The following is a 22,378-nucleotide window of genomic DNA, read 5'->3' as shown; positions in this document are numbered from 1 at the left end:
TGTACCTTTGTTCATTTTTCCCCTTCCAGTAGAAATTTCCCAGAAATATGCTCCCAATAATTAAAAATGAAGGGTTGAGGGGAGTGTGTGTGCATTCTTTGTTCCTGTGCATTTTTATTGGCTTGGCTTACACAGGGACTTTCTTATTTTGAGTCTAACTGCCTCTTCTTTCTTCCCATACTTTACAAACCACCAGGATGGTTTCTAAGCTCCTTAGAGCAGGGGCAGTCTTTCTCATGGGGCAGATTTCCATCTGGCACCCAGCACATCATTTACAAAAAGCAGGCACTGGATGTGAGTGACAGGGAATTATTATAATTTTCCACTTCCAGTGATAGTGAGGATCCAAGTAACCTTGTGTCCTGAGCTAAAAGATGGGTGCACTCTGCAGAGCCAGGGACAGAGCCTACTTGCCAAGTGGAAACTGGGAGAGAGATGACAGGCATGGTTGTGGGGAAGGTGTGGACGAGAGGGTGCCTTTGAGGGTGGCTCCATGTGAAGTCAGAGCCACGTGGGATGCTCTGTAGCTGGTGGGAAGGCTGCGCAGAGAAATGGGAGGAGAAGCCTCCCACAAAACCTTCCTGCCACTCCTATGAAAACTTAATGAACTCTACACTTCTCACTAACATCTTGTAGATGGGTGAAGGGCAAAAACAGGCTCATCATGGGATAGTCAAAACAAGGCTAGTTTATGCGTTTGTTAAATTGCATCAAGAGTCATCCAAGAATGATTTCCTAAATACCTGCTCTGCGCCTCAAATGACATTATATGCTTTGAGGCATATAAAGGAAGCATCACCCACACTTGGGTTCTGCCCTCGAAATCCTTGGTAGTTCTCTAATGCTTGTTGTTGAAGCCTTGACCACTTCCAAATACGGTCAATTCTCATTATTTGTGGATGCCATATTTGCAAATTCACCTACTTGCTAAAATGTAATTACCTCCCCCAAATCTAATCATTTGCAGACATGCATAGAGCAGCAAACATTTCAGTCATTGGATGCGCAGGGTCCCCACTGAGGTGGAACAAGGCAGCACTCTGGCTTCTAGTTTCAGCTGTCACACTATCAACAAGCACCCCTCTTACAGTCTGTGTAATGCCACTTCTTTTTGTATTTTTGTGCCTTCTGATGGTGACTCAGCTGTCTAAAATGGCCCCAAACTTTGTGCTGAAGTGTTGTCTAGTCGTTCCTGATGGAAAATACGTGTTAGATAAGCTTCATTCTGGCATGAGCTGCAGTGCTTACTGTTGGCCATGAGTTCAACGTTAATGAATCGTAATGCATATTAAATAATGTGTCTTTAAATAGAATCACACATAAAACAAAATTATGTATTGATCAGTTGATAAAAATGTGATTGGAGGCTTGCAGGAACCTAACTGAATTGCTCCTCGGAGCAGTGGTTCAGTATTTACAAATTTAGCGCTTGTGGTGACTTACTAGAACAAAACTTCAGTGAATAATGAGAATGTATTGTACTTATGCCTTCCTCTGCTACTGTTTAACTGAAGGGCAAGTTAGACTAAGATTAACCTTTATTAAAGGCCAATTGTGGGTCAAACACTGTGCTAAGCATTTAAAATACATTAAGTCATTGGTCCCTCAGCTTAGAGTATCTCTTGTCACTTGACTGAGGCCTTTCCGATGGGCATCTTCTCAAATTACCCCTTATACCTACTCTCTATTGTCACAAAATCTCTGAGACTGACAGCAGTATTCCATTCCATTTTACCTCTCCTCTAATCATTTCTAACCACCTTGTGAGGTCGGTAGTATCTTCACTTTACAGATGAGAAAACTGATGCTCAGAGAGGTTAAATACATTTCCCAAGGCTGCACAATCCCCATACCCATTGCCTGGGAAATGATTTGAGGAGAGATAAAATGGAACGGAATACTGCTGTCAGTCTCAGAGATCTTGTGACAATAGAGAGTAAGTATAAAGGGTAATTTGAGAAGATGCCAATCGGAAAGGCCTCAGCCAAGTGACAAGAGATACTCCTCTAAGCTGAGGGACCAATAAGATGAGCAGAGCCACCTCTCCCTATCAGAGATTCCAGATAGATGACAGAGGTGGGCTTCCATCAGTGTGAAGGTTTCCCTTTCCAACAGGGCACATAATAAATCTACTCTTAATTATGCATTCATTTACGCAACAAGAATCTATTGAGTGCCTACCATATCCCAAGGATAGTTTAGATATTGGAGATTCAATAGTGAATAAATAGATAAAAAGAGCACTGGGCTCATTGAGCGTATATTCTAGTGAAATAATAGAAAGATTGGATCATGTGGCTTTAGGTGAATACTTTTCTGAATGTATTGGGATACTATTTTTTAAGTACCAACAATACTGACATATTTCCATTCTGTCTGATTCAAATAAGAGCTGTGAAATAGCCAGAAAGATAAGAAGTAGCCAAATCATTTATGCTGCCTGCATTATATTGGGTGATCACGTTTTCTAGGGCTTACACTTCCTATGGCATACTAGATCTTCTCAAAAGTCCCCTGTTGTGAAACACTAGATGCTGGATAAACTGAGCGAAAACTGGCCTATTATTATTATGATTATCCCAAGGGAATGAGGCATCCCAAAAAGTGACCTGAAGTCTTTTTAGAACAATAGTTCTGAATTGGGGCTGGACATTAAGTCATCTGGAAAGTTTTAAAAAGTCCTGCTGCCCAGGTCACATCCAAACCAATTAAATCAGAATCTTGGAGTGGAACTCAGGCATCAGCATTCTGTAAAGCTCCCCAGGTGATTCTGATGTACAGCCAAGGTGAAGAACCACTGCTTTAGAAGGTGATAGAGTGCACAGTACATGGAGAGTCAGTAGTCCCAATGTTCTGCCAATTTCACTCAAAATTGCTGGCGCTGGTGGATCTGAAAAGTTATCCAGTTTCTTAAACCTCTTCTCCATACCTTCATTTCTTTACTCGTCAACCCGCACTGGAAGGTGGACATTATCACCTCTCAGACAGATGCAATGAACCAACCTAAGTGGGCACTTTCTGAGTCTAAATACATCTGTTTATAGTTGAATGTTTTGATTTTTAAATGATTTTAAACAAATGAGTTCCTGCTAAGCTGAGGCTACATGTATAAGCCAAAGAAGAGACACATAAATTGCAGCAAGAACTTTATATTTCCACCAGTAAGACTCTCAAAGCCAAAGATAATACTCAATGTGTACCTAACGGGCACTAATTGTGCTCTTTTTCTGCCAAACTCTGTGATTTTGGTTCACATTCCTCTTTGGAGCGAGTACTTCGTTTTTTACCCCCATGAACCATCCAACAAAAATTATTGAGTATTTCCTATGTATAAAATGCTGGTAGAATATCCAGGGAGGAGAGAGTCCAATGATTACTAAATGTGAGTGACATCTGAATCCAAAATTATTTTATATCTAAAAGGTGCTATTAAAAATAATGTGAGTGACAACAAGCTTGAAGATGGAAATATTCTATGCTGCAAAGCAAAGCATGTCCTCTGGCTAGCATCCTGGGTGGTTCCCATTAGACTGTCTACATTTGGACTCTGAGATCTCTCAAAAGATGGGCAGAACTCCCTGTTCTAGAATCTCTGCAGAGCAAGATGGAAGTTCCCAGGAATTTTCTTTTTAAGAACACTATACAGTCATTTTGTCTACGCAGGCCTTAACATAGGTTTCAGATCTAACCTGGGAACACATGAGGCAGTATTGTGTTTGGACTGGTCAAAGCAGGACATCAGCAAGCCACTAATATATTAATTCATACTCAGTTCTATAATGCTAATAACAATAAAAATGGAAAGGAAACAGGTACCAATGGTTTTCATGCATTGCCTCACTTAACTTCCCCAAACTCTAAGTATAATAACATTGTTATTATACCTGTCTTGCAGGTAAAAAAAATCATGAATGAAGGTTAGGGTCACACAAATAGTTAAGTGGCAGAGTGGGGATTTGACCCAGGTGGTCTGACTCCAAAGTTCATCTCCTTAACCACTCTGCTATATTTCCTTGTGTATACTAGCCAATCTTGGCTTCTGGGTGACCTGGCACAAAGAGTTGAAAGTAACTGGTAGGGACAGCCCTGGGGTGAGCATTGGAGACCTGTCAAATCCACAGTCACACCATGGGGTTATAGCTATCTCTCCTACCCCTTGGGCTTGTCCTAAAAAAGGAGATAGGTTTGGGGCTGATATATGGGGTGGATTATGATCCTAAGGCATGAGAAAAACTTCATCCCAATGGAGCATCAAGAAAAAAAGGGCTGACCATCTCTCCTGGATGACATGGACTCGGGCTGCCTTTCAGAGGTGGCATGCCAAGTTTTTGCTTATTTGCTCTCTCATGGGGGAATGTCAAGTGGCTTATAAGTCTGGGGATGGAGTTAGGAGGAGTGGACTGAGCAGGACTCACCATTTATAAAGTTACTGGCCAAGCTCTGTAACTGTAACTAAGAAAGGGTTGGTGGGTGGAGAAAAGAAAATCCCACTTGGTTGAGTTCAGTCAGACAAGAAAAAGGGGCAGCATGCAGTAACAGGCCAGGCCGAATGGGTGAAAAGAAAGAGGCTTCAGATGAGAGGTCATGGGGAGGTGGGGAAGGGGCACGAGCTGCTCACTTTGCCACATTGCAACTGGGTCCAGAACAGGCCTGCCCTGCCCTTCCAGTTATTTTCTAGTGAACCAAAGGCCCAGCAGGACAGAAAAAGCCAAGTCAGATCAACTTTTTCGTCCTGCCCTGAGGCTCTGATCTGAGACACAACAGAGCAGAGAGGGACCGCTGGCTCCGAAGCCCTGGCCTGTTAAATATCTGGTGGCATCTTGATCTCTGCCCCAGCCTGCCCTTTCCCACTGAGCTGAGCATTTCTACTAAACAGCCACACTGCATGGGTCTCTCATCTCCCCTCTCTCACTCAGAGAGCACTGCTGCACAAGCCTTTCATTCTCCATCAAACGCTCTATGGCTTCCTGAGGGGGGTCCTTTGGAAGCCAGGGGTGCAGTGTAATTGCTGCATCTGCTATTGAAATTCACTTTTGGATTTCTATTCCCGGAGCAGAAAGTTCTGAAAGCTCCCATGGAGAAGGAGCAGGCTCTGAATCCTGCAGGCTTGGGCTACCCTAAAAAATTCTTGAAGCCTCATTTCTGTGTGGTCTCTTTCAAAACCTTCTGTATGTTCCAGGAGATCTATTTCTTGATAAATTTTCTCCCTTGCTTGGGGTCAGGCCAGAAGACAGCAGAACAGATGTCAGATCTAAAGCTTTCCCAATTCAACCACTTGACCACTGGCCCACTAATCTGTGGTGATGTAAATGAAAATGCCTTTGAGCATTTCCCACTCAGAGAAAAAGACAAACCTCTGTAGAAGCTGGAGACTTCCCTTCAAGAAAACAACATGAAAGAACAGGATGATTGGAGTCAGCTGCCTTTCTGCCTGTAAGAATATGAAAGCCTTCTTTTTTTCTTCTCCCTCAAAAAGTCTAAATGGATTATGCCTAATTGAATTCTCAAACCCCTGCATGAATTTTCCTTCTGCAAGCTGTCACCTAGCTGACAAAAATATGCTTCAATTCAAAAAAAATGCAAATTCCTTAGATCACAGCTTAGATGTGGACTAAATATTATTACTGAAACTGGGAAAATTGATGGTGGGACAGTGCTGGGGTCAGAGGTCAAGGTCAACATTCAGGGTTAAACCTTAGGTGAAAGTGAATACTTGAGCATGTTGACAGTTATCCTAGTGATTCTTTTCCTCTACCCTATTCAGAATTACTAGAAAGGCCTGGAAAATGATCAAACAGCACATGCAAACATTATGCTCCAAGAGGTCTTTCTTGGACTAATATTCGTGCCAGCAGCCCTAGCACACTCGCTGATCCTTCAAGAGCCTCTGGATTGCAACTGAAGGGTTGGGCTCCAAGGTTTTTCTGTTTTATGAGACAGGGTCTCCTTCTGTTGTCCAGGCTGGAGTGCAGTGGCACAATCATAGCTGACTGCAGCCTTGACCTCCTGGGCTGAAAGTGATCCTCACACCTCAGCCTCCCAGGTAGCTAGGACAACAGGCACACCACCAAGCCCAGCTAATATTTTAATTCTTTTTTTGGTAGAGACAGGGTCTCATGCTATGCTGCCAGGGTTGGTCTTGAACTCCTGGTCTCAAGGGATCCTCTGCATCAGCCTCCCAAAGCAATGGGATTACAGGCATGAGCCACGGTGCCCTGCCAGGCTCTAAGATTTCTTATTTCTTTTTTGTTTTTTTTTTTGAGACAGGGTCTCACCGTGTCATCTAGGCTGGAGTGCAGTGGCACCATCATAGCTTCCTGCAGCCTTGATGTCTGCGCTAGAGTGACCCTCTCACTTTAACCTCCTGAGTAGCTGTGACTACAGGTGCTTCCCACCATGCCTGGCTAATTAACAATTTTATTTTTATTTTTAGTAGAGATGAGATCTCACTGTGTTGCCCAGGCTGGTCTTGAACTCCTGAGCTCAAGAGATCCTCTCACCTTGGTCTCCCAAAGTACTGGGATTACAAACAAGAGCTACTGTGCCTGACCAGGCTCTAAGACTTCTAATCTGGCCATAGAAGGACTAATGGTAGCTACCTCAGAGACATTCATTCATTTTAAGAAATACCGTCTTTCACTGAATATGACATTTTTTAGAAGGCACACCATATGTACCATAAAAAGCCATCTCAACTCTGATATAAACTTTGTTATCATACAGAATGTTTATTTTATGCTAATGAAATAGCTCTTTTAGATCTATTTAGACACAAATATATCATATATTCCCCTTGCTCATTCATCAAAACAAAATACAGGCAAAATAAATTCAGGAAAGTCTTCCTAAAACTTTTCACACCCAAGGGTTTGACTCTTCTGAATCTCTTTTGTTAGAAACTTATTTTTAAATAATTCTGAGTTTATAAAAAAGAAAGATAGCACAGAGAGTCGATGCTGCTTGTCTACGCACCACACTTTGAATCGCAAGGCTATAGTAGAATACCTAAAGTAAGTACCAGAATTGCTATGTACCACCTGTGTGATGTCTGACCTGCAGTGTCTTTATTTGGAATTTGGGACAGTAATTCCCCTTACCTTCCAGGGTTGTTATGAGTAGCAAATGAGGAAAATCCACAGAAGCCCTTAGCAAACTGTGGAGTACTTCACAAATACCTGTTGTCATGATCACTCACTACGAGGAATGATGCAGATGTATTCCTTGCCCCCAAGGCATTTACAGTCTAGTTAATAATTCTTTACAGTTATTTGGTGCCACACAGTCCACATAGTTTACACAGTACTTTCATATGTGTTATGTAATTTGACCTTCTCAATAATCCTGTGAAGGTATGAAATTGTACCTCCATTTGTTATATACATTCTCCTGAAGTTCTGAGGGGCTGTTCTTTCACAGTGGCCAAGCCTACTTTGAACCTGTTGGGTTGGCCTTGGCCTTGTCAGTGCTCTTTACTGTGGGAACTTCATAACATATGAATGGGGCTTTGTCAACACAGGGTTCCTAGGTCTGTTTCACCTGAAATGAACCTTTCTTATTTTTCAGACACAAAACTTCTCTGCAACTCTGGCCTGCTTTTGGGACCAGCAGGTCCTCCCTGGATACCCTGGACTGCTCCTCTCCCTGGTAACCCTCTCCTGGTAGGGACATTGATGGGGGTGAGGCTTATTGTTAGCTCCAGCTGTTTCTAATTAACCTTGACCTGCTCTCCTCTGTAAAACAGTAAAGGCAATTCAACACATTAGCTTTTTCAAAAGGGCCAAATCATTTTGCCATTAATCCAACTTGGGATAAAACAGAGATCAACTATTTAACACAATCAATTTTAAGTTTAAAAAAAATAAACAAATACACTTTTTTCCCCCCTCATTATCATCCTGGCTTTTTTCTTCTGATCTCATTTTCTCTCAGAGGCCTGGTGGAGGAGAGGGTCTTGATTGACCTGGAAAAGTCATATATGACAAGCTGGGGGAAGCTTCCCTTGAACATTTCTAGTCCTCCACCGCTACCCCTACATAAGAGTAAAAGACTCACTGGGAAATCTTTGAAATTGCTTTAAATAAGTGGGCTTATTAATTCATATATACCTAAGTCTCCTTCCATTTCAAAGCTTTCTAATTGTGCCACTCTTACATTTCAAAAAAAGGTTATACTCATATTCCCTGGCTTAAAAATTCTTTTGATGATAATTCAGGGTTCCCCAGCTGCTAAAAACAAGATGTTATTTGCCTAACAATGAAAACACAGATGAGGTCAGATTGTTTGTGGGGTATGGGTGGCCTGAGGTAAAGGAAGCATCATAATCTCATCCACTGTGGGGAGGAATTTTGAATCAGTGAAGGCTAGCTGGCCTTGGACTCCATCCAAGGGTGTTCTGTCACTGAACTATCCAAGAGAGCCTTATAAGGCAGTTTCTTCTAGAAGTCCAGTGTACAGTGGACCCCGAGGACAGGCTCTAGGGACAGGATGGAAATCATATTTCAGGATGTTAACAAATGCCTGCTCAGCTTAATCATTTTAATCATTCCAGGTCAAAGCTGTATAGTTTAAGAGATTTAAAAATTATAAAATCCTCCCCAGATGTGGCCCCTCCCCTCAAGTTATTTCTCAGCTCTCCTAAAGAGAGTCTCCTGACTTCTGCCTGAACACAGTATCCTATTCAACAGTTTTTACTGGAAAGTTCTTCCATCGTGTCATCTAAACGTGCCTTGTGGCTATTTAATTCCAGGCCTTTTAATGCCGTCCTCCTGAAGAACTGCATTAAGAGAGCAATTTGTCAGGCACCTTCGATTTAATAACTAATTCCCAAATGATGAAGACACATTAACTTGTTCTTTACTTTCCTCTGAAAGAATCCTAAGTCCTCTAAGACCCCACTTTCTGTCCTTCAGTTTTTCAAATCTTTCCTAAAATGCAGAGATTGAAACTGGACAAAGTGATAATAAAGAACCAGTGGATTCACTCAATATTCTAGAAATTTCTGTGCTCAAGAAGGGCAGCTGAGGTCAGAAAAAAATTTAAAGCATTTCTATTGGACTGGGGCAGGCTCTTAGGGAATGTGACTTTTTCTGTTTCTGATCTGAAAGCGGAGAGAAAGAGTAATAGGGACTTTAGGGGGAAGAGACTCCCGAAAGGAGCAAGTGGTGGTAATTTGGAGGCAGGCCTGGCTAATAAGGCAAGTGAGGTGAGGGCACTTAATGAGCAGTCACTGAATAAGAAAAAGCTCCTCAAGGGCTTTTCACTCCCAAGTAGCAAGCAGCTTGCCATGGCAGGCTGGGAACCCGGATTTGACAGCGCTTCTAAGATCTGAGAGGGAAACAGGTCTTGGGAAGGAGTGTAGGCATCTGTTGTTGTGATTACAGTAACAGCTTCCTTATGGGAGTCTCTGACTGTAGTCTCGCCCCCTTCCAATCCACTCTCCCAATAAAGCTTTTCTAAAAGCACAAATCCAGCTCCATCACTCAGCGGCTCCCACTGCTCTGTGACAGCGTCTCAGCTCCTTAAGGGGTCACAGGCCCTCCCCTATCACTGGGCTCTTTCACACGGCCAGCTGCCTCTTTCTCCCCAGGCAATCCCACCAAACCACATGTGAGTCTTTCTGCTGGCTATGCTCTGGTTATCTCCTTTCTCTTAAAAAATTGTTTTAACTGATAACTGAAAATTGTATATATATGGTATACAACACGATATTCTGATATATGTAGACAATTTGGAATGGCTAAATCAGGCTATTTAACATATGCATTACCTCACATACTTTTTTTGTGTGTGTGGTAACAACATTCAAAGTCTACTAGCTTAGAAATTCTTTTTTTTTTGGCAGGGTCTTGCTCTGTTACCCAGGCTGGAGTACGGTGGTATGATCATGGCTCACTGCAGATCTGACCTCTTGGGCTCAAGTAATCCTCCCGCCTCAGCCTCCCAAGTATTTGGGACTACAGGTGTGCACCACCACAACCAGCTAATTTTTTGTTTTTTTTTTTATAGAGACGAGGTCTCACTATATTGCCCAGGCTGGCAATTTTCAGGTATATAATATATTGTTATTCATTATAATCACCATGAGGGACAATAGATCTCTTGAGCTTATGTCTCCTCTCTAACCAAAATTGTGTGTCCTTTGACCAACATCTTGCCAATGCTGTCCCCTCCTCCCAACCCCATGTCTGGTAACTGCTGTTCTATTTTCTGCTTCTATGGGTTTGACTATTTTTAGATTCCACATATAAGTGAGATCACATAGCATTTATCCTTCTGTGCCTGGCTTTTTTCACTTAATATAATGTCTTCCAGGTCCCTTCATGTTGTGGCAAATGACAAAATTTCCTTCTTTTTAAAGGCTGAATTAGTATTCTATTGTATATATATAGTGTTTTCTTCTCATCTCCCTTCTAACTCTACCACAACCTCTATATTAGCTCTTCTCCAGCCAGTTCCGTCTTATCCCTGTCTCAGTCAGGACATCATTCTTTCACTAAGTGATTCCTGGCTTTTCCTCCATGAACCTGGGTCCCCTCCTCTGGCTCTCTGACAGTCCTCATGGTACTGCTATGTTAGTTTAATGATATTACACTGACTTGTACTCCTCCAAGATAAACCAGACAATTAATGACTTCATTTAATTTGAAACCCCTTTGTTTCAACTTTCAAAGAAGTTCATAAATTTACTGAAGGATAGTAGTAGAACATGGGCATTTAAATGATATATTATCAACATAAGAAATGAGTCTAATGAATCTAAAATGAGCATCTCAAAGAATGGAGGTTTAAAACTCATCAAATAAAATGAGTTCCTGAAAAATCAAAATCTAAACTGAAGTGTTTTCCATTTATAGAACAGTTTCTATAGCTCTGGACCTCATTCTACTCAGCAAGGGGATGTAGAAATGTTGGGATTTGGGGGGAAAAGTTACCATCCAATGTTAGGGTTCAGGATTGCTGATGACAGAAGGGAAGGCAAGTCAATGTCAGATGAATTTCCTGGCCTAGACTTTAGGAAGCCAGAAGATGCCAGGAGGAAAGAGAGCAGACAGGCAGGAGAGGGGCTTTCCTGCATTTCCAAACAGGAAGGTGCTTTCTTAAGAGAATTCCTTTGTTAATCAACAAATATTTATGATATGCCCAACTATTAGCCAGAAACTGTGTTTATAAGGAGTTATAAGATGAAATCCCTCTTTTACAATGCTTACAGTCTAGTGGGGAAGACAGACATTCAAAGAGTCCTTCTGTGGCAGTTGGTAAAGGTCTATACTAGCTAACTTGTTCTCCACTCAGGGCCCAAGGCCCTGCTGTTCCCTTTGCTGAAATCCTCCCAAGGGTTCTTAGCATGGCTCTACTCATCTCACTTAATACTGCTCATTCATCTGGAGTCTCTGTCCTAGTTCTCTGATGTACACCCTTCACAGCATATACACATTGTGTGAAAATATATTTCCTTGTTTCTGTGTATCTTCTTCAAGGTTACTTACCCTGAGATTAGGAGAGTGCCTAGCCAATTCACAGGTTGATTCATTCATTGATTCATGCATTAGACATGTATTTAAAGCACATGCTACATACCATGCACTTATCTAGGTCCTTGGGTCTGTCTATATGAGGGAGCAAAATCTCCCTTCCCACCTGGAGCTTACTTTCATGTTGAATAATGACAACAATTAACGTTCATCGAATGCTTTCTATGGATAATATTCATGACATTTAATCTTCATGACAACCCTATGAGACAGATAATGGTTATAATCCCTGTCTTACAAGAGAGCAAGACCTTGGGCAGACAGGTTAAATAACTTGCTCAAGGCTATAGTTAGTAAGCGGTCAAGATTCACACCAAAGGAGTCTGGCTTGAGAGCTCCTCATCTTAACTTCTCTGCTATACTGCCTCTTATATATGACACACAGTACATGTGGAATAAATATTAGTTGAAACAATGGCTGGATGCATAGTCCTAGAAGAACAGATACATCATTTTGGGGTGGGGGAAAGTCAGAATACTTCACAGAGAAAGTGACAGAGCTGATCCTTGAAGGCTAGGTAAGAGCTCATTTTTCAAATTTTCATTATTTTTTTCTTTCATGTCAGACAGGTAATGTGCCAATGTCATAAAAGGTTTGGGGGGTGACATACCTCACACATGTGTATGAACACTCAATCATCATGCTTATGAACTACAAAAGGATCACAGGTAAGAGTTCAAAGGATGGAAAGGAAGAGAAGGAGGGTGCGATTGTGGTCTGTGTGGAGGTGGGAGGTGTTCCAGGCAGAAGGCACAACATCTACAGAGGCATGAAAGCATAGAGACATATGTGCTGAAGTGTGAATAGCAGATATTTACTGTGGCTAGTGCATAAAGGAGGTTAGAGAGGTCAAAATAATAGAATGGAGATATATCGTGAAGGGCCTGTTATGTCCTGCTACGTAGTTTGAACATGGTCGTAAAGGTACTAAGAAGGGAGACCCTTAAGAGTGACATTCTGATTACAGAAGTGAAAATTAATTCTGAGGGAGAAAGGATGGTACCTAATGAGACCGAAGTGGCTGAAATGGGATTGCCAAAGAGCTCAAATTTAAAAGACTATGAACAACAGGTATAACCAGTAATTGGAATAGAGAAGTATCATGTTCTCTTCCAACTATGAAATTTTATTATATACTTAGCTTCTTTGTATCAACTTCTTTTAATTAAATGGAATCTTCAAATTCCCCCATCTGGTTACCTATGACTTCAGGGACCTCAATACAATCTAATGGCAGTAAATTCATAATGACAGTTCCAAGATTCGAAATTATTTGGTGATTATCTTTCAGACATATTTTCAAGCAGATCGCTTTGCCTTCTACCAGAGAGGTATGGAAAACAAGCAGACCAAGATCTCTTCCCAGGTGGGTAAGTGGTGATCTTACAAAAGGAGGAAGACTGGGGCAAGCTCCAGGGCTCCAGGGCAAGTGCTCTGGGAGGTGAGTTTGTAACTTGTACAGATACTTTCTTAATCAGCAACATCAAATCTGTTTTGTACATCCCTGGTATATAGCACCTAGTACAGTGCTGACTCAAGTTAGCTGCTCAGTAAATGCATGTTCAATGGGACCAAAAGACCAGAAGGCAGATTGAATCACACCATTGTGGCTGAATCCCACAATGCTGCCCCTACCTGGCCCCTCCTCAAGTTATACTCAAGCATAACTCAAGTTTCTTCTGAGAATAGAAAGGAACCTAGAGGTCTAGAGGAACCTAGACAATGCATTTCCTATTCTGTGCAATGCCCCAGTATGAAATGGCACAGAAGTAAATGGCACTCTGTCCAGTTTGCTTTCTATGATTGTCAAAACTCATTCAGGTGTCAGAAGAAATATTTAGGGGACGCGACAGGGATCACTCTATTGTCTCTGCAGTGGAAAAGTTCTGCTGTGGGAAAGGCTTCCCATTCTCTTCTGCTCTCTTTGGCATTCTCCTATAAATTGTCTCTGCCATTTAGACCTCATCTCTCTCAATTTAGGATGAGAATAAATGGCTAATTTAAGTCAAGGTTTCCAGTTTTAGATGCTGTTTTCTAGAACATTTCCCCAAATATAAAGAAAAGCCGGGCCAGAACCCTCAAAGGGTTTGCAGTCTGGAGACGCACTGAGCTGGGTGGACATGGTAATGAGGTTATGAAACTGGTTCTATATGACGGTCTCAATATTTTATAATCAGACTGTGTGAGTGTTTGGAGATGTAAGTAGCAGATGAGAAAAAGGAATATTAAGTATAAACTAGAAATTGACAACACTTGAACAATCACCAAGCTAACCTTCTGCTCTGATAAAGCAAGTATCTGTCATTTTGAAAAAACTATAGAGAAAGTTCCCCACTGTAATGTTTATAGGAAAATCTGAATATTTGGAATAAATTCTTAAATGATGCACATTTATCTTTTCATGATGTGACTGACAAATGAGATCCAAAGTAACACATAACTGTTTCTATTGGAAACATATGCAGATTATTTTGGATTGCAATTTTCTAAGTTTAAGGTGATGATACTATAAATATTTAATAGTGAGTTACACAATTTAAGGCTTTCAATAATGAACTTGGAAATTGATGACATACAATCTATTAGTTTGTGGACTTCAGGGAAAAGCTCTAAAGAAAGAATTTGGATATTCTGGAGAAAGTCTGAACTGTGTTAAAGAAGCAACAGCTTCTGTAATCTCAGAATTGCCTCCTCTCCCTTTTCTACCTTGACTGAGATCAGGAGCTGCCAAAATTGAATGTCTGACTTTCCCTTGAAAATACTGCCAATGGAAAATGTTATTTCAGGCATCAGAGTTAAAATTTCTGTGTGTGTGTGTGTGTGTCTCTGTGTGTGTGTTTACAAGTCCAGACTTTATTTTCTTATTTCTTTCTTTCTTTTTTTATTTTTGAGATGGAGTCTTTCTCTGTTGCCCAGGCTGGAGTACTGTGGTATGATCTTGGCTCACTGCAACCTCCGCCTCCCAGATTCAAGCATTCTCCTGCCTCAGCCTCCTGAGTAGCTGGGATTACAGGTGTGCACCACCACACCTGGCTAATTTTTATATTTTTGTTTTTTAGTACAGATGGGGTTTTACCATGTTGGTCAGGCTGGTCTCAAACTCCTGACCTCGTGATCCGCCCACCTTGGCCTCCCAAAGTGCTGGGATTACAGGCATCAGTCACCACACCCGGCCTATTTTCTTATTTCATTTACAGCAAGCTTGGACTTGCTTGGAATAAAATAAACAATCAAACATAATCTCAAAGACATTTCTGAACAGTGCATCCTGGGGACAAATTATGCAAAGCAATACAAATCAAAGAAACAGGAAGGGAAAACAAAATGATCTGAAGGTTGACAACAAAGTGCATCACAAAACATTCTTCAAAGAGTTTGTATTTTATTTTGCCCACAAATAATTAGCTAGATTACTGTCTGAGAACCTTTAATTTTTAGAAAGTGGACTATTTTCTTCAATACTAAGAAATCAGGGCTGAGCACGGTGGTTTATGCCTGTAATCCCAGCAGGCCGGGATTACTTGAGGTCAGGAGTTCGAGACCAGCCTTGGCAACATAGTGAAACTCTGTCTCTACAAAAAAATACAATTAACCAGGCGTGGTGGCACAGGCTTGTAGTCCCAGCTACTTGGGAGGCTGCGGCAGAAGGATCGCTTGAGTCCAGGAGGCAGAGGTTGCAGTGGGCCTAGATCATGCCACTGCACTCTACCCTGGGCGACAGAGCAAGATCCTGTCTTAAAAAAAAAAAAAAAAAAAAATCTGTCTGGAAGTCCTTACTTCATATCTCATTGTCAAACTGCTTTCCCCCATCTCTTGACTTCACCTCTCTCTACATCCCCAAGCCAAGAAAGAAAATGACAAGAAATGGACAGATGTTAGCACGCGTTGGGTGCGCTTTGGGGATGGGGAAGTCTGAGGTCTCGGAAAATCTTTTCTACGTATACACCCGGCCCTGTGAGTTCTCACTTTCTTGACGCACGCACCAAACTCTCAAAACCACCAAAAAAGAGAAGGGGGGGCGTCGCCCACCCCTCCTGGCATTCCGCAGTTGCCAACTCTTTCCCTCCCATCTGGCTCCTCTGATGCCCGCGGGGGAATTGAGGTGAATAGCACAGGGCGAGTCCGCCGCGGACGCCCAGTCGGATGTGCCCTTCGCTGGGCCGAGCGGGTCAGGGTTGGAGAGGGAAGCGCTCGTGCCCACCTTGCTCGCAGGTGCCCTTGCTGACCTGGGTGATGGCCTTCTCCCCGCGGCTCTCGGCCCTCTGGCTGGCGGCGCGCAGCTGGCAGCCGCTTGGGTAGGTGGTGCCATCGCTGCCGCACACCGGGTAGCGGCTCTTGCACACGCACACGCCGCTTACCCCCGGGCCGCCGGCTGCTGCCCCGGCTTTACCCTTCCGCCTCTTGCGGCTCTTCACGCACTCCATGCCCGGCGCGCAGTACCCCCTGCCGGCGCCGCCGCCCCCGCACGGTTCGCCCTCGCCGCGGGCGCACATCGGGCAGCAGCCGCACGCGTCGCGGGTCTCGCCCAGCAGGCAGCCCAGCGGGGGCAGGGGCGGGCAGGCGGCCGGCTCGCAGGGGCCGCAGGTGTCCGAAGAGGAGGAAGAGGAGAGGGGCAGGAGCAGGAGCAGCAGCCCGGCGGCGCCGAGGAGCAGGGCATGTAGCGACGGCCGCTCCATGGCGGGGTGCGGTGGCAGCTGCAAGGGCGCTAGTGAGCCGGGTCGGGACGGCCTGAGCCTTAAACCCGCCGCCCGGCCCGTCCCAGCAGCGGGAACCACACCCCCGGGCGGTGAGAGCGCGAGGGCCCCGCCCGTGCCGCCCTCCCGGGCCCGCGGGGCCTGCGCGCGCGCTCCTGCTGGAGTGGGGGGGTGAGCGGTCACCCGGCGTGACCGGCCCATGGGCGCTCGGTCTCACGGCCGATTCACAGAGCTCACCCCGCCAGCTCCTGCTCGGTCCTCAGTCCTCTGCCCCGAGCCCTCAGGGATCGCCTCGCAGTGCGAGCGGCTCCTCCACTCTCTGGTTTCTCCCCGTTTCCGGTCAATATATTTAAACTTCTTAACAACCACGGCTTCCAGACGATCCAGGGTTTCATCTATTAAAGTCTCCGAGGGCCTGAGACACCTGAGTGCTCATTACGCTGTGGTTTGGGAAGCTCTCTTAAGAACAAGCTGTTAAAAACCCCCACCTGTGGATTTTTTATCCCCGTTGGCCACAGGCCCGCTGTGGTCTTGGGTGTCAGGCACTAAAAGGACAAATCGTTGCCCACCACTTCCCTTTCTGGAACCTCCTAACTGCCTGCACCTCCCTTCCCGCTTCGCCTCCCAGTGGCATTCAACAAAGCTGTGCTTTTTTTTTTGTGCTTAGCCCTTTTCAGTGAGTGAGTACTGGAATCCGTGAGAGCTGTGCTTTGAGTTCTTGCTGAACTGCTCGCCCTCCAGCAAGCCTCTGGGGAGAAGAGAAAGCAGCTGAGAGGAGCAGGGGTCCCAGCTCCTTCCTCGTTGGAGCTGCCACGGAGGCACCTAAAGCGTCCCCAGTCTTCACCAGCATTCCAGGAGGTTTTTGATATAAACGATGGACTCTTCCTCAGTCTTTCTGCTAAGTGCTCTGCAAACTCAACTTGAAAGCCTCTCTTCCCAGGAACATTGGCCTCTCCAATGCAGACATGGAAGTTGCTTTCACTTTTTAACTGAATGTGTAACACTGCAGCGTGCAATATTCTGCATGTCACATTGTGGTTCTTTTGTGTTCTTTTTTCTTAGCATAAATCCAGGGATTTACAGGGTTGCTGACTGAAAGCCAGCAGTTCAGTTCATAATCCTATCAGCAATGTGAAGAACTCATTCTCAACAGACTCTTACAAGGATAATTATTGCAAACTTTTTGAAAATTCAGTGACCACAAAATCGGGGGGTGGAGAGTGGAGAAACCTCCTCCAATCCAGAAAAACCTAGCACTGCTTTTGGCCTCTCCTTAGTGTATTATAGACAAGTGGAGCATTTTTTTTCCCTCAAAGGTCGTATGTTGACCTGACAGTTGTTTAAAAAACAATGAAAAATCTTTAGAGCAGAGCTTTCCCAAATATTTTTGTCTTTGTTCCGTCCTAAGAGATGCAGTTTACATGACCCATTTGCTTTCCTGAAAAGGAAACACATGCAGAGTGTACTCTATTTTCTGTTGTATTTAATTTCTTTCTTTCTCTTCTTTTCTTGCTTTCTTTTCTGTCTTCTTTCTTTGTTTTTTTTTTTTTGGATGAAGTCTCTGTGTCGCCTAGTCTGGAGTGCAGTGGTGAGATTTTGGCTCACTGCAACCTCTGCCTCCCAGCTTCAAACAGTCCTTCTGCCTCAGCCTTCCAAGTAGCTGGGATTACAGGCGTGCACCATCATGCCCAGCTAATTTTTGTATTTTTACTAGAGACAGGGTTTCAACATGTTGCCCAGGCTGGTCTCGAACTCCTGACCTCAAGTGATCCACCTGCCTCGGCCTCCGAAAGTGTTGGGATTACAGGTGTGAGTCACCACCCCTGGCCCTGATTTCATTTAATTCACTGGTCAGGAGCCACTAAATTGGTTCCATGATCTAGTATGACGATCTGTAATAGTTCTGGATTCTCCAGAAGCTTACTGTGAGACAAGGATTCCAGTGCAAGTAGGTCACATCAGGACACACAGATTGAGGGTTGGGGCAGGCAGGTGAGCAAGCAGGAAGGGAAGACAGCCAATAAATGTGCTTATCTCTGCAGCCCGAAGAAGCCCTCAGGCTCTACAAACTCTGTGTGTGTGTGTGTGTGTGTGTGTGTGTGTGTGTGTGTGTGTGTATGTAGGGCATGCTGGTGGGCAGTGGCAGCTGCTGTACACTAAGGGCTGTCACCCACAGTGTGTGAAAGTCCTGCATCAGAGCCAACAGTGAGAATGCAAACATGTGCCACAGCAGAGTCCCTTTGAGGAACCTCCTCCACTGCCCAGCAAGCAAAGAAAACAAGCAAGTTTCTGGTCACTGAAAGGGGAACCCGAGCTCTGTGACAGCGCCAGTCAAGGAGGACCTGAAAACAAGAAGAGATGTTAGAAAAAAGGCAGATGAATGGAGCCTTTAAAGAGCAAGTTGACAACTCCACCCTTCCAATAACAGATATTGTCATCTGTCCAGCTTCAGTTTTAGAGAGGTGGAGAGGCTGGATGTGGAGATGGAGATACTTTTACTTCTTCCTGTTTAATTGGTGCCTTTCGTTTCTTTTTCTTGCATAATTGCCCTGGTTAGAATCTCCAGTATAATGTTGAATAGAAGAGGTGAGTGGACACCCTTGTCCCAGTGCTCAACTTAGAGGGAAAGTTGCTAGTTTTTCACCATTAAGTATGGTGTTAGCTGTGGGCATTTCATAGACAGTCTTACCACGTTGAGGAAATTCCTTTCTATTCTGCTTATTGTTTTTATCATGAAGTGGTGTTGAATTTTCTTTTCTTTTCTTTTTTTCGAGATGGAGTCTCGCTCTGTTGCCCAGGCTGGAGTGCAGTGGTGTGATCTCAGCTCACTGCAACCTCCACCTCCCGGGTTCAAGCGATTCTCCTGCCTCAGCCTCCTGAGTAGCTAGGATTACAGGCGCATGCCACCACGCCCAGCTAATTTTTATATTTTTAGTAGAGACTGGGTTTCACCATGTTGGTCAGGCTGGTCTCGAACTCTTGACCTCGTCGTGATCCGCCCAGAGTGCTGGGATTACAGGTGTGAGCCTTTATGCTTGACGGAGAGTAGATTTTAAAAGTTCTTGCCTCAAAAATGATAAGTATGTCAGGTAAAGGATATGCTAATTAGCTTAATCTAGTCATTCCACAATACATGCATATATCAAAACATCATGTACACTGTAAATATACACAATGTTTTGTCAATTAAAATTGTCTTTATGTTTAAAAAGAATCATTCCTGCTTTCTGACAGCACCCAATCCGTAGCAATCTCCTGCTTCCTTAGACCTTCCCCTAAATTACTCAACCAAAGTCCAAATCCTGTAACAGAATCTTTCTAACACCCCCTTACTGAGACCCCCATAGTTCCCTATGGTGTCTGTCCTCCTGCTACAGTGAGTGGTAAACTCAACTTACTCAATACAGGTGCATTCCTGTGATCTTTGGCTGAAGGGCGCAAGAGATATATGCCCCCTCTCTTCTACACTACTTCAGCTCAATATTCCCCCAGCCCACAGGACACTCCCAAACCCTTTGCCGATGGGTCCTTGTACCTGGTGGGCACCCTTCTTGGTGGAGTATCTCTAAGACTACTCAGTCTGGCAAGCTTCTTGATATCTGTGGGAAACCCATGGTGCTGTGCAGCCTGCCCCTGTGACGTCCCTCTGTGTCCAGTCAGCACAGGGCCAGACGCCAACCTGCCTATTCAGGAGACATCTAATTGGACAATGGAATGCTTGTCTCTTTTTCTTGCAAACATCACAGATCTCTTGGCTCCATTACCCTTGTCTTCTTAGGAGTTGGGGGGTAGGGATTAAGGGGAGGAAAAACCTTCTGCTGTCTCCAGTAGGCTGCCACCCCAAGCCTGTTTATATGTGTGTGTGCGTGGGGGCCTGCGGGAATGGTGTGTGGGGCTTGTGGTGCTTGTGGTAGGGACATGTAGCATTGAGGAGCATTCTGGTTCAATTTTTTTTTTTTTTTTTTTTTTTTTTTTTTTTTTTTGTGAGACAGGGTCTTGCTCTATCACCTAGGCTAGAGTGCGGTGATATAATCATAGCTCACTGCAGCCTCAAATTCCTGGGCCCAAGTGATCCCCCTACCTCAGCCTCCTAAATAACTGAGATTACAGGTGCACACCACCATACCTGGCTATTAATAATTTTTCTTTGCTTTTGTAGAGACAGAGTCTCATTATGTTGCTCAGGCTGGTCTCCAACGCCTGGTGTCAAGTGATTCTCCTGCCTTGGCCCCCCAAAGTGCTGGGATTGTAGGCACGAGCCACCACACCTGGTGCTGATCCAATTCTTGGTGGCTCTGCTTTAGAATGTGGGGACACATAGCACCTATAGTTTTGGGTTGTATATCCTAGTGCCATTTTTAGGCAAGGGAAGAGTTGTTCTATTCAACAGTCTGTTACAATAGTTATCTATCATCTTTATTTCATTTTTTTCTCCTTTCTCTCCTTCATCATCATCACCATTAATAAGTCAGAGATTGTCAGGTGGTGGGGTAGGGTGTATCCGAACACCCAAACTCAGATAAACAGTGCATGAAAAGGGGCTAAGCCAGTGGAAACCACTTTGGCACATTCCAGCTACCACATGAAGTTCAGCTTAGCTGAAGCAAGGTGAGTATGTGGAGAAGTGGGGAGAAATGAGTCTGGAGAGAAGGCAGAAGAGAGATATGAAGGGCTTTGCACACCACGCCCAGAGCTTTGGACTACATCTTATAGATGACTGTGAGCTGTTGAGGGGTGCAGGGGAGAGGCAAGGTCAGGTTGTGGTGTTGGACGGTCATTACAGAAGTAAGAGGGAAATGGATCATAATAGGGACAGACTTGAAGAAGGAATGTAGTTTCCACAATGCAGGGGCTACTACTGTCAGCCTATGCTGTGCCTTTATGGGAATTAAAAAAACCCACCTCCACTGGGCAGATGCAGCACTGAGGGTTCAAGACTTGGCAAGCAGGTGATTGCTTTGTGTGAGGAAAAAGGCGTCCCTTCCTCCGATGAGGCAGACCCAGTCCACATGAAGATGTGTGGCCCAGCAGGTGGAGAACTAAATTATAGTCTTCCTTGCTCCCTGGGCTGGATGCCCGTGTGCAGTGTGCAAACTGCATGTCCCTACAGGGGAGCATGGCCTCATGCTAATAGTGTCTCTGGTACAGAATTGGCAATCAATTAAAATTTTTTTCTTTCTTTCTTTTTTTTTTGAGACAGAGTTGCGCTCTTGTCACCCAGGCTGGAGTGCAGTGGTGTGATCTCGTCTCACTGCAACTTCTGCCTCCTGGGTTCAAGCGATTCTCCTGCCTTAGCCCCCTGAATAGCTGGGATTACAGGTGCCCACCACCATGCCTGGCTAATTTTTGTATTTTTAGTAGAGATGAGATTTCACCATGTTGGCCAAGCTGGTCTCGAACTCCTGACCTCGGGTGATCCACCCACCTCAGCCTCCCTGCAGGGATTACAAGCAGGAGCCACCGCACCCAGCCGATTAAAAAATTTTAAAAGTAAGTAGACCAAAGGGAAAATCAGTTGGCAGCTCCTACTGCCAACTACTACTACTATCCAGGTAGGAATTAGCAAGGGCCTGAAGTCAGCTGTGGCAATGGGAGTTGCGATAGAGACAGTATCAGTTGTCTATACTTGGACTCTTGTGAGTGAAAGGGAGCAGTGTTCATGATTATGCTGGGACAATGGGCATAAATCAAAACTGTCCTGGACAATAGGGACATATCTTTACCCAAAATAGAGGTGAAGAAATGGACAAGAGATCTTAAAGAAGTTGAATATACAGGTCTTATAAAGAAACTCACTGGAGGAAAGTCAAGAGAAACCCCGACATTTCTCCCATGGGAGACTAGGTGCCAGTCTCTGCCACAGCAGGTTTGTGTTGGGGGAAGAGGATGAGCTTGATTTTGGACTCGTTCTTTACAAATCAAGTCTGCCCTTTACGGACAGTTCTGGAGAGGAAGGAGTGGGGGGCTCCCTAGTGATCATATCACATTGTATTGGAGACATTGCAGGGCATTTGGCTGAGAGTAAGCCCTTGAGGTAAAGTCTCTCAATGATAACATCTCACTGTGTAATAAAGGACAGAAATTGATTTCTTATCAGTATTCTGCATCTCATCTCTTAAAAGAGGTACTGCCATGCAGGAAAATAGCTAATG

The 22,378-nt window shown here is 44.2% G+C and overlaps 1 protein-coding gene and 1 long non-coding RNA gene across 2 annotated transcripts in view; one reads left to right on the top strand and one right to left on the bottom strand.

Moving 5' to 3' along the window:
* Positions 1–17,057, bottom strand: part of IGFBP7 (insulin like growth factor binding protein 7) — a 78,376-nt gene extending 61,319 nt beyond the window's left edge. Inside the window, exon 1 of the mRNA XM_017849220.1 lies at positions 15,734–17,057. Within this exon, the coding sequence (XP_017704709.1) occupies positions 15,734–16,427 (694 nt within the window). The 5' untranslated portion in view covers positions 16,428–17,057. The remainder of the gene's footprint in view (positions 1–15,733) is intronic.
* The window catches only part of LOC108513481 (uncharacterized), a 96,016-nt gene continuing 88,946 nt past the window's right edge, over positions 15,309–22,378 (top strand). The window contains exon 1 of the long non-coding RNA XR_001880916.1: positions 15,309–15,827. This is a non-coding gene — a long non-coding RNA (uncharacterized LOC108513481). The remainder of the gene's footprint in view (positions 15,828–22,378) is intronic.

The sequence above is a fragment of the Rhinopithecus bieti genome, unplaced genomic scaffold (genome assembly GCF_001698545.2).
Source record: "Rhinopithecus bieti isolate Rb0 unplaced genomic scaffold, ASM169854v2 scaffold_31527, whole genome shotgun sequence".
NCBI classification, from domain to species: domain Eukaryota; kingdom Metazoa; phylum Chordata; class Mammalia; order Primates; family Cercopithecidae; genus Rhinopithecus; species Rhinopithecus bieti.
The sequence above is the reverse complement of the archived record's forward strand: the minus strand, read 5'-3'. Positions and strand labels throughout refer to the sequence as shown.